At 44.3% G+C, this 12,563-nt stretch overlaps 1 protein-coding gene across 4 annotated transcripts in view; it reads right to left on the reverse strand.

Annotated features, from left to right (window-relative positions):
• Positions 1-12,563, reverse strand: part of VPS13A (vacuolar protein sorting 13 homolog A) — a 2,146,181-nt gene that overhangs the window by 1,589,101 nt on the left and 544,517 nt on the right. For all 4 annotated transcript variants that reach the window (XM_086961343.1, XM_086961342.1, XM_086961345.1 and 1 more), the window contains exon 25: positions 1,793-1,965. In XM_086961343.1, the coding sequence (XP_086817469.1) occupies positions 1,793-1,965 (173 nt within the window). The remainder of the gene's footprint in view (positions 1-1,792; positions 1,966-12,563) is intronic.

A 12,563-nucleotide genomic window follows, 5' to 3' on the forward strand; every position in this document is an offset into this window, starting at 1 on the left:
CCAGGCAGGGGACCCCCATATAGTATAGAAACTTTGAGGAAGTATACATTGATAGCGTAATTGTATTTATAAAGCACTTACAACCCCTGAGCAGGCTTTGAAGTGGTTTTCTGGTCAGTAACACACTACTCAGGACCCCACTCAGGACCCCAAGACTAGTAGTCACCTGCAGCATGTATTGTGGCTCTTGGACGGTCATGTTGCGTTTCGCTTGGTATTCTTTCCCCATTACAATGGCAGAGCTGGCCTCCGTTCAACGACCCACACCAGGATGTCTTATGTGATGGACAAGAGAAGATGAAAACATTAAGTACCTGCAGGAGAGGGTAGAGGGTGGGGTTTGGGGCTGGGGTGTTACAGGTCAGGTAGCTGTCTTTCATTCACATCAGGATGCAGGTATACGGATCGGCAGGACCAAAAATGGGCTGTGTGATCTTTCATTTAAGGGGAAGGGCACCACACGGGCCGCCATAATTAAACAAAAAATGGCGTGGTGCGTGCCGTGGGAGGTAGTGGCGGGGGGAAGGGCACTGCGCAGGTTGCAATAATTAAACAAAGAAGGGCGTTGGTGCGTGCCATGGGAGTAATTAAACAAAGAATGGTGTTGGTGTGTGCAGGGAAACTCAATAAAGAAAATAGTGCTTACAGACTTAAGAACACATACTGTGTAACAACTGAAGTAAAAGGGTCAGTCGTCATGGGAGGTTACAAATGAAGACAAGGCGGTACTAAGGAGAGACTAACAAGCCTATTTACGAATCAGAAGCCAGTATTTACGAAGGGCAATGACAAAAGCCAATGACCAATATGGGAGGAGAGTGGGCGGGGCTTCTATTCCATACTCCACTACAACAAGTCTGGCAGAGCAGCGCATGCAAGATGACTCTAGGTTCGACCTAAAAAGAGGGACTCGTGGCCATATTAACCAAGGAAAAGCAGCCATTTACAAAGGCCAGTAAAAGGAGACATGTACAAAGATGGGTGTTGCTTAATGCCCATTTCCAGAATACAGCGTGTCTCAAAGACACAGCGCAAGTGCTGCCTAGGCAAGACCTAAAAATCACTCACTACTAATATTACACCCCTGCCAAAAGGCATTCCTGGAATGCAGCACACATGAGGGATTGCTGAAGAGGCTGCAGAAGCCCAGGCACCTTGCCCCACCTTCATTGCAACTGTCCCAAACTAACTAAATACTAGGAGGGGGTGCTAAATGACATTGATGTCATTTTTGCCACTGGGCCTTCCTAATACACAAACATTCGAGCTGCATTCAAAGAGGGATAGGCAAATGGCTCTGGTACTATGTGAAGCGAGGCAGGAAATCAAGTGTTTTATGGGGTGCAGCCAACATTCCAGACCCTGCTACTGGCTGTATACACTGTGGAACATTGCAGAAATGGAAAAAATGACCCATTCACTTGAAAACAAGACGTGGAGTTCCATGGACGAAGGGGTCCCTTTGATTAATTTCCTTTCTAATAAATTCTGTGACCTTGCCCGCCCTAAATATCTGCTGGTTTGCTGCATGGTCAATGGAATGGACTGGATGATGCCTATATTGGGGTTCTATGGCTCGGTGTAGACTTAGTTAAAGTACAATGTTAGGGGCGGACAAGTTACTGATTGAAACCAAACTTAAGTTATGTCAGTCCAGCTTGAACAGATTCATCTTATAAAAAGATCTGGTCCATAAATATTTAATGACAACAATATGTAGTTAAAATGTAAATGCATTATTTTTTCATTTATTCAATTTCACAAAGACAGACAGGAGTGAATACGTTCATACCTCTGGTATTTCAAATCTCATTTGAAATTCGGTCATATTCTTCAGAGATTCCTGTTTCTGTAACCTGTTTCTTCGCATGCTACCAGATCGACTTAGGGAACCAGTAGCTATATCAAAAAAGGCAATATCATCCACTGGGCTGCTTGGAGCATCATAGAATTCCTCCTCTGTATCTACAAGTAAATATAAAAATTAACCACATAACTGACTGTTGTTTATAAATTCGCTGAAAATAATTTGTTACACAAAACACAAACAAGTACAGTAGCTAGGTTTTCGTATGAGTAGTTGGAATACTGAATTTAAAAATGACTAAATAAAGTTAGGTTAAGTTCTGGTAACTGCATCCGACTGTTTCAAGAATGTCATTGGAGAAAGAGGGTGCTATTCCTTAAGAAAACCTACTATGCATTCAACAAACAAGATGTAGGACATTCAATGAAAGATGTCCTACTAAACATTTTTCTGGGAAAATGACCCAATATAAGAACATCACTACATAAATAAACAATGAAGCTTTCTAGGTGCCAGAGCCCTTGTTGGTAAAAATGTGCACGTCAGTGTTGTCATCTGTCCCCCTTGTTGTTTGCTCTAGGCAAGGAGCCTCTTGCTGGTCATTGTGACGCTGGGGGGACAACATGTTGTGATCAGTAAAGGGGTTGTTCAAGTCATCTCATAAGCAGAATATGCAGGACATGTGGACTAACTTGTTGTCTCTACAGGCACATCTAGACGTGTTCAGGCTGGTATCAGGTTTAGGAGAGCACAAAAGAAAATTTTGTTTTTTCCCTCTCCTGTACGACTATCGGACGTGACCGAGAACTGCATATTTTTCAGTACTTAGAAATACAAGTATATAGGACATTAATCATATATTTAAATACTTAGGGATACAAATATATATGAAATCAATCAGAGGATGTGATAGCTCGAAACATCACTAGGGTACCATCAAATGATATACCATCAATCTGCTTTTTAGATGGCTACTGCTGCCCAATATGATTAGAGTTACACTAAGATGCTGCTTCTGTACTGCATGCTCAATAGCTTTGTAAGAAAATGGGTGATAGCTAGGTAATCCTTTTTCGAAAAACTTGATCATTTGTTGATCAAAATGATTTGAGAGTCGGCAGATGCAGGGTAGCCTTAGCAAAACTGTATTTGTCTAAAGACTAATTGAGTTTAGGGTCACCTAACTTTGAAACATATTACTTGCTGGATGTCAATAATGTCAATTGGAGCATCCAAAACAGTGAGGTATTCAGTTTAATGGTGATATTGACAAACAAATAGAGGAGTTTGGGCAATATAGAAATTTTTGTCACCAGAATCCGATCAGCAAGGGAATGAGGCAACCGGGCCCACCGCTCCGCCCGGTCAGTAATCCGTGCAATAACACAGCCACTGTTCCGGATCCCTATGCAACCATATTCCCAAGTATTTCACCTGATAGTGAGTCCAAGTCAGCGGGAAGTCCAGCTCTACCTCCTGATTGCCAGCTGTCAGCCGGAACACCATTGATTTTGCCCAATTTGAGGTAATATGAATTTTTATGGTCAATTGTGTCCCCTAACGTGAACCCCACAGTCTCCATGTACGAGCTTAAAGTGCATGTAACTTCCCTCCTCGACCTGCTTTGAAGACGCAAATACATTTGCGTCCAACGTTAACATGTCCTCTTTCAGATCCACCATGAATGGATCGATAATTCAGTTCCTAAGTATGCCTTGCCAACGTCTTTTCATAGTGCACTTTCACGTTTTCCTAGCCCTGCAGAGCTAGGCCCTGATTTCTGCCATCGAGCCCTTTCTGCTCTCTGCCTCCTGAAAGCTGCAACGTGGGATACATCCCTGACCTCTGTCCTACTCCCTGCGTGGTGAGCGGTGCCCGGCTCGGCCTGCTTGCCTGCCAAAGACAGTATTTTGCCTTCAAGTTATCAGTATAGCCGAGTTCAGCTCCTCGAAAACACATTCCAGTCTAGTAGAATAGATAAACAATTCCCCGGCTGCAGAGCAAAGGGCCCGGCCTCTCTGTCTCCATGCAAGTAATTCATTGCTTCCGTTACCATGGTAGGCCCATGGCCCCTCGCATTACACGCAGACACGTAGTCACATATGCACGCATTAATAGTCAGTATAGAATAGCCTCTGCCCAAGAGACCTTTCCTTCTAGATAATATAGTTCCCTAAACACAAGATATCAGATATGATTTAGGAACGAGTCGATCTGACATGCCAGACTTCTGTCTCTTTCCTCTAGTGCTAAATGTCAAGTCCCCTGCACCCTCCAGCCTCACGTCAGTCACACGTCATGCTGCTGCGCGCGCATCCTTGCTACAGATTTCTGCTGACACTGCAAGATTCCTCTATGTATCCACCCACTTGTGACACTTTCATGTGACGTTTCTAGCACACACCTCTGTGTACGCCCTCGTGCACGCCTTTCTGTTACGCACATGTGTTCTTATCTCGTTTCTCTAAGCCGTTACGCCTTCTGTATCCATCACCATTATATGCATTTACTATATATATTGTATTCTGTTAATAAAGTATTGTCTATCCCTTCCTGATCCTTAATGGTGAAAGGAACATGATACCCTGGTTCGAACCATTCCATTTTATGGAATAAAACCCTTATAAACTCAGATATCACGGATTTTGCCTCTTATTTCCGATTGAGTTATTTTATTGAACTTTACTGCATAGAAATTCCGACTGTAAATATTTATTTACCACATTAATTTGGCGCCCGAATAGGGACCCCTCCCCCACCTTACACGCCGGCGGTGCGTTGCAGGCCTAGCCCCCTGCCACAGCTGTGATGGACAATTACGCGTACCCGCAGGATTTCCTGTATCTCCCTCAGGCCAACGGAGGTGACTGAGACTGCGATCGACACCCAGACGAGGCGGTGAGGAGTGCGGAGGATCCCGACCAGAGCCCAGCCGAGAGAGCAAGATCCGAGGTGTCTAGAGGCCCACCAGTTCCGACGTGCCTGTGACGTCACGAGTCGAGTCCAGTCCGGTCCAGTCCAGACGAGTTTTCCGAGGCCTTCCGTTCCGTGCTTCCCGGTGAGTACCGTTGCTGGGGACGCATCTAGACGGGTGCATTACTATGTATCGGGTCAAGATGGGTTTGGGTACACAGACCCGGTCTGCACTGTTTTAGCAGTGTATCTGTACTGTTTAGCAGTATATCAAGTAATTCGTGTCTTCAACGGTTCGATTTTTGTTTTCGTTATAGAATTCAAGCATAGTTAATATGTGTTCAAAATGTTTCTATGTGATTAATGTCGTGGTGTGAGTGACTGTTTGATATACATTACCGTGTTTCTGTGTAAAAAGTGTGTTCGGGTTCGAGTAAGTGTCAAGTACCAAATATCAAGATGCCATTGTTTTCCAAATTAAGACAGTTAGGAACTAGGAAAGGGATACTAGAGGAAGCGATTCCTGTCCCACCTAGGGATACTCCCGGAAATTTCATGTACCATAAGCATGGCTTAGATGCCATATTATATCTAGATTTATGGGTCGATTATACTAAGAACCTAGACGAGAAATATAGATGGCCTGTTACAGGGACATGGGATGCAGATTGCATCATGAGAGTAGAAGAAGCGCTATGGAAAAAGAAGGCCCGACAATCTCAGAAAGACGCCATAGAATTGTGGCGTAAAGAATCGCATAGACGTACAGAGAAAGAATATAGAAAAGCAGAAAAACATAGAGAAGATTCAGATAAAGCCCGAGAAAACGTACTAGTTGAAGAAGGAATACGAGTTAAAGCAGAGCAAGTAGACCGACAACGAACACCCTTGTGAATGGTATGTATCCTCTTTTGGCCAAGGGTTTACCTAAGGCCACTCCGGAAATACCAAAAGATCTGCCTCCTCCATTGGTTCCGACTAAATTACGTCACAAGACCGCAGCAGACATTTTTATTTCTTCCTATTTAGACGATGTAGCTCCTACATATAATACTGCACCTGCCCATGTACCCGCACCACCTGTACCCGTTGACGGCCTCCTACCCCATGATCATCCGCCCCCAGGTCCGCAACAGCAGATCCCTCCAGTTCCGCTACCCGCACCCGTTCCCGTTGTTCCCCTCTGGTATCCAACAATTGCATCCATTAAATCCTTTTGGGACTGGCGTGGTCCAGGACCCAACCCAGCTACAGCAGGTACCGACCCTACAACCAGATTATGCTCAAGCCTCCGCTTCAGGGGGTGCTACAGGAGGTTATCAAACACCCCCACAGTTACACCGAGTTACAATGAGAGATTTAGCAAAGGCTCGGACACCGAAAGGCATTCCGGCCGAACTACTTAGAAGAGAACTTACAGACTGCAGATATGACTCAGTGCCTGGTACGTCAGGACCCATGTTGTTAGCGTCCATACGTTTGAGACGCGTTACAGATTATTTGATGCTACTACCAGAAATGCCAGAACATCTAGACAAATTGTATTATTTTATCAGAACAGGAGAAGGACCGGAGTCTGTTGCTGAAGCCATGTCACGTCAGAAAGTTGAGACTAAAGGTTTAATAATGCGATTTTTGGTTAATTGTTTAATAAGAGAACAAGATCAGGCAGGCTTTCCGCAAAGTGAGATGAATAGACTGATTAGATGGAGCCAGAATATGTCGGAGGGTAAACATGATAAGGAGAACAGTGTACATCATATGGTTAGAAAGATCCGTAAAGAAATTATAGATATACATGCCCAGCGAGCACCTGAAGAAGAACTGGAATTAGACGATCCAACTTCCTCGCAAGAGGAGGATGATACAGAGGATCTAGCAGAAACCTTGCAACAGTCAGACAAAGAGATAATAGCATATGTAGGTAAGGGAAAATACCCTAAGAAAACAATACGTCCAGAAAGCAAAAGACTTTTTCTCTCTGCTATATCAAATCCGAGTTCTCCTGAACATATGTTTCAGGCTACCGATAAAATACTTCAAGATCGAATGGGGTACCATGTACTCAATTCCATGGATGAGCAAGAACTAGCCCGGTCCGATTAGCTGGTATTTACATGATTCAGCATCTCATTACGTTGTTTAAATGCCAACATTCTGATCCAGGTCCCTTACCGGATATATTAGTAGAACTGCTCTCGAATAGATGGAGAGGCCTAGGTACTGATTTAATTAAAGAAATTCTAGAACATAGACACAAATATAGCGTTTTTCTGAAACCTCAGTTTATGTCAGCTCCACCACCCTCAGAAAGAAAAATGTTTTACTTTGACAGACAGAATCCCTTACGGGAAGTACATCCGGTCAGAAAAGACGATAACACACTAGAACGTGTATTCGTATATACACCCATCACTAAAATGGAATTATTGGAAATGAAGAAAATAGTGCCCAGTCATGATAAAGACCCTGCAGGTTTTCACCGAGAGATTAAAGATATGTTACTCATGGGCGATTACACGTATACAGATATTATGAAAATGTTAAAAGTACTGTTGCCTGCTGGAATTTACGAGAAACTAAAGGAGAAAGAATGGGAGGTGGGAGACACAAAGATTGATTGGGCTGCATTAGAAGTCGAAGAAAATGGTCGTACCGCAGGTTTAGGCCTTGGGGATAAAGCTAAAGCATTACCAGGTTTATTAGTACAGGTTTTACCTAGACTGTTAACAACTAAAAAGGAAGACTGGAACGCAATCTCAGCCTGTAAACAGAAACACGATGAAGACACTAGTGATTTTTATTCTAGATTCGAGAAATGTTTTATTATTAACAGTGGCCTGAAAACAAGTAGCGAGTCATACCCACACCTCTTTGTATCAAAATTAGTCGAGAATTCCCTGCCTCAAGGTAAGAACCGTGTTTTGAAAGTAGAAAGTACATGGCAAGCAAATACGCCGTCCCAAATGTTACAAATGTTACAGTACCACCAGAATAGAATTAGGGAAGAACAAGATCACGAACAGAGACGTATGAAAGATACGAAAATGAAAATGTTAGTTGCTCAGTCAGTTCCAGCTGACGGTCAGAAAAAGGGTATGACACAGTCAAATAATACGGCGGCTCCCGTTAAAGGGACATGCAACTACTGTAAACAGCCAGGTCACTATGTGAATGAATGTACGGTTCTGAAATACAATATAGCAACAGGAAAAACTAAAGAGAGACCACGTCAGCCTAGACAGGACCAGGTCCAACACCAAGTTCAGCAACATATTCCACAGAACGTACAGCCAATGCCTGCTCCACAACAGACAGGACAGACAGTTGCGGTACCACATGCACAGCCCATTGCCGCGACACAGCAAGTTTCACAGCAGATGTACCAATACGCACAATCTGATTACCCCGATTATCAGCGATACTCATGAAACAGCCTAGAGAGGGAGGTTGGCTTGCCTCTCATTGAAGTTCCTGTAGATCAAGAGGGTCCTTATGTACATAGTCAAGTATTAGGAAAAGATAGAAAGTTTTTGATTGACACAGGGGCAAGTCGAACAACAATAAGTCACGACGAGGTTCCAGGGGCACCCCTCTCAGGCTCACAGAATGTTTCCCTTGGATTTTCAGGACAGCCCATTGTTAATGAAGTATCGAAACCTGTTCCCCTAGCAGTTGGTCCATTATCACGTACTACAGACTTATTGCTCACGAAGTCATGTCCAGAAAACTTGTTAGGTATCAAGACACTGAAAGCTCTAGGAGCTGTAATATGTTGTTCTCCGGAAGGAGTTAGACTGTTTTTGCGTGACTTTAAGGGTCACTATGTATTACGAGATTTTGATGTCAGATTGAAAAATGTACCAGAACATTTGTGGGCGCAAGGCCCAACTGATGTAGGTTGTATGCACATTACACCATACCGAGTTACACTCAAGTCAGGAGTTGTACTGCCCCGAATCCGACAATACAAGTTACCACCCGATGCTGTAGTGGCTTTGCTGGAAATCATTGAAGAGCTCATTGCACAGGGAGTGGTTGTAGAAACCGACTCCAATCTATGTAATTCCCCTATCATTCCGATTCTTAAACGTACTGACCCGAATGCACCTCCAGTTTATCGGTTGGTGATTGATTTACGAGAATTAAATAAATGCATTGTACCACAGTATCCTGTGGTCCCCGACATCTCATCATTATTGACTGCTATTGATTCAGAGGCGACGTTCTTTACTGTAATTGACCTCAAGAACGCCTTCTTCAGTGTCCCCATTGATCCGGAGAGCCAATACTTTTTCGGATTCTGTTTAAATGGCCGTAGCTTCAAATTTGCACGCGCACCTCAAGGTTTCACAGAAAGCCCCAGCATCTACAGCCAAGCATTAAAAAGACAACTTGACAGTATTCACATGCCAGTTAACACAGCCCTACTCCAGTACGTCGATGATCTGTTGATCACCGCCCGTAGCAAACCAGAATGTGAGCAAGCATCATTGACGGTTTTGCATTTCTTGGCAGAGAAGGGACACAAGGTGTCCCCTTCAAAGTTACAATTCTGTGTTCAGCAAGTGGTGTACCTTGGGCACTTGCTGTCCAAGAGGGGGAGACAACTAACACCTGACCGCATTAAGCTAATTGCACACTTACCGCAACCCAAGACACAAAAGGAAGTGCGGGCCTTCATTGGCCTCACCTCTTACTGCAGACAATGGATTCCCCAGTACGCATTTCTAGCCAAGCCACTTATACAGTTGACAACACAGGAGGCAGCGACTTCGACTGTCCTCCCTTGGACCCAGGAACACACACAGGCTTTTGATGAATGAAAGAAAGCATTATGTCAAGCACCAGTTTTGGCAACACCATGTTACAACAAACCTTTTACACTTTTCGTTACAGAACGTGATGGCACAGCATTATCTGTCCTCACACAAGACCAAGCAGGTTCACATAAGCCTTGTGCTTATTTTTCGAGTACATTAGACCCAGTAGCCCAGGCACTGCCTGCATGCTTAAAATCAGTTGCAGCGACAGCCTTAGCAATCCGACAAAGTGATTCCATAGTGTTAGGACATCCCCTGACAGTACACGTTCCACACTCTGTGGAAGTTCTCTTAAACAGAACACAGACTCAACACTTGACTATAGCACGACTGACAGGTTATGAATTGACATTGTTCCAGCCACACATAGAAATCAGACGCTGTAATATACTCAATCCTGCTACATTGTTACCTTCGAACATAACAGATCCAGCTCCACATGACTGTATAGAGATCATTAATGCAGTAACAAAACCCCGACGAGACTTGACAGATGTTGCACTGATTAACCCAGACCTGACACTTTACGTGGATGGTTCATGTATGAGAACAAGCACAGGAGAATTAGTGGCCGCATATGCAGTGACCACTGAAACTGAAGTCAAAGAAACACACCGTATTGATACACTGTCTGCTCAAGCTGCAGAGCTCATTGCTCTGACACGGGCCTGTATAGTAGCCAAGAACAGGAATGTTAACATATACACAGATTCACGTTATGCATTTGGAGTCGTACACGACTTCGGTGTACTCTGGCAGGAAAGAGGTTTCTTGACCTCTCACGGAGCCAAGATCCAACATGGTCCCCTCATTCAAGAATTATTGGAAGCAATACATTTGCCATCAGCCATAGCTATCATGAAGTGCAAAGCACATACTAAAGTTACAGATACTATTTCCCAGGGTAACGACCTGGCCGATCGAACCGCGAAACTCACAGCTCTGACTCATACACATGCAGCTGATATGACAAAGACAATAGTTCCGACATCGACACATTGCATGACAATTAAGGATCCCGCACTAGATGTAATTGACATACAGACACATGCTACTCCAGACGAAATAAAGAAATGGACTGAACTAGGAGGGATCCAGACAGACCAGGGATGGATGACGAAGGGAAAAGCCACATGGTTTCTCCCCGACTCTATGGTTCAAGTTATGATTAACACTGCACACAGTCCAGCACATTTAGGAGAAAAAGCCATGTTAGACAGTTTACAGAATCTCTGGTACAATAAACATTTACGAGCAGCAGCAAAACAGAAAGTGCGTACTTGCATGATCTGTTGTCAGTTCAACCCAGGTAAAAGCATTCCTGTAGAGCAAGGTGGATTCAATCCTCCCGATCACCCTTTTGAAGTCCTCCAGATGGATTATATCCAGATGGAACGATGTCGAGGATTCAAATATGTCCTCGTAGTTGTATGTGCACTTTCCCGTTGGACAGAAGCATATCCAGTCCCAGATTACACTGCTCCGACCACTGCCAAACAGTTGGTTCGTGAATTCTTCCCACGGTACGGTTTGCCTCGTGTCGTGTATTCAGATAATGGCCAGCCATTCTCGTCCGAGCTAATGAAGCAGGTATCACTCCTGCTAGGATATCAGTGGAAATTCCACTGCGTCCGACATCCCGAGGCAGCAGGACTCGTGGAACGCCACAATCAGACACTGAAAACACGTCTTGCTAAGATTTGTGCCGAGAAAGGGGTAGACTGGATAGTCGCCTTGCCAGTTGCATTGTTTTACATGAGAATGGTCGCACACTCCAGAACAGGGCTATCCCCGTACGATGTGGTCTTTGGTAGGCCACCGAATATGTGGGGGACGCCTCTGCCTCGTAAGATCACAGATGTTGACTGTAATATGCTGACAGATTACCTTGCCTCCTTGATGTCTGCACTACAATCTTGTCGTTCACAGGTGGCTGCAGCCTTTCCCGACAACACCGAGGTGAAGCCACACGAGATTGTTCCGGGGGACCTCGTCTTTGTTCGGAATTTCGACAGGAGGAGTCCGCTGGAGCCCCGCTGGCAGGAGCCGAAGCTTGTTTTATTAACTACAAGGACAGCAGTGAAGGTGGAGGGCCGCAAGGGCTGGCTCCACTCAAGTCATATAAAAAAATATCATGGACTGCCGCCAGAGTCAGACTCCCAGCCCGGCCCCATTCTAGAGACTGATACTAAACTCCCACTGGTACAGAAAACTCCTCAGCAGGAGTACCGCATGAAGTTGAGGTCTAGCAAGTCAGACAGTTTAATTGTTTAAGTCCTCCCCTAGGTGAAGCGGTTAGACAGGTTCCTGACATGTACAAGTTAGACCCCAATAGAGAGAGAGATAGACAGAACCAGCTCAAGAAACGAGAATATTGTAAATCTCTTCGTAGTCACTGCATCGTGACATTATTGATTATGTTTTTTCTGAGTCTTACGATTATTGCTGCAAGTTTTTTGCTACACATGTATTTTCCTATTTCCATACATGCACATCTTTTTCCAAATAACACTGTCGAGCATACTTTCAGTGAATTACCCCCGCACGAGTTATCTTACCGGCTTGCGCTGCGCAACAATACTTTTATCAGTATGTTACATCATTCCCATCAGACCAGCAATGCTACCAATTGTTGGATATGTGGTCGACTTCCTCCCTATCAGAAATACAAGGGAGTCTTGCCCCTCTTCCCGTATCCGTTCACACATAATGGTTCCTGTGGTGCCTGGTTTAGTTTAATAAATTCTTTAGACTCTGATTCCATAGTCTACCAAGGCAGTTGGGTATGGGGAAATCTGAACACAGTTCTGCATAAAGCATGTTATCCTAACAAGGAGGGTCTTCCACAAAGGACAGGGACCGATCTAGAAAATGAAGTATATGGATTAGGTCATTATACACTTAACCTCATGATTCTGAATGTCCAGTCCGATACAGGACCAGACTTACCCTCTATGTCAGTGTTACCAGTAAAGGGCGAATTATGTGTCAGAAAGAATGGTTCGGTACCCCTAGGTCAT

The sequence above is a fragment of the Lissotriton vulgaris genome, chromosome 3_1 (genome assembly GCF_964263255.1).
Source record: "Lissotriton vulgaris chromosome 3_1, aLisVul1.2, whole genome shotgun sequence".
Taxonomy (NCBI): Eukaryota; Metazoa; Chordata; class Amphibia; order Caudata; family Salamandridae; genus Lissotriton; species Lissotriton vulgaris.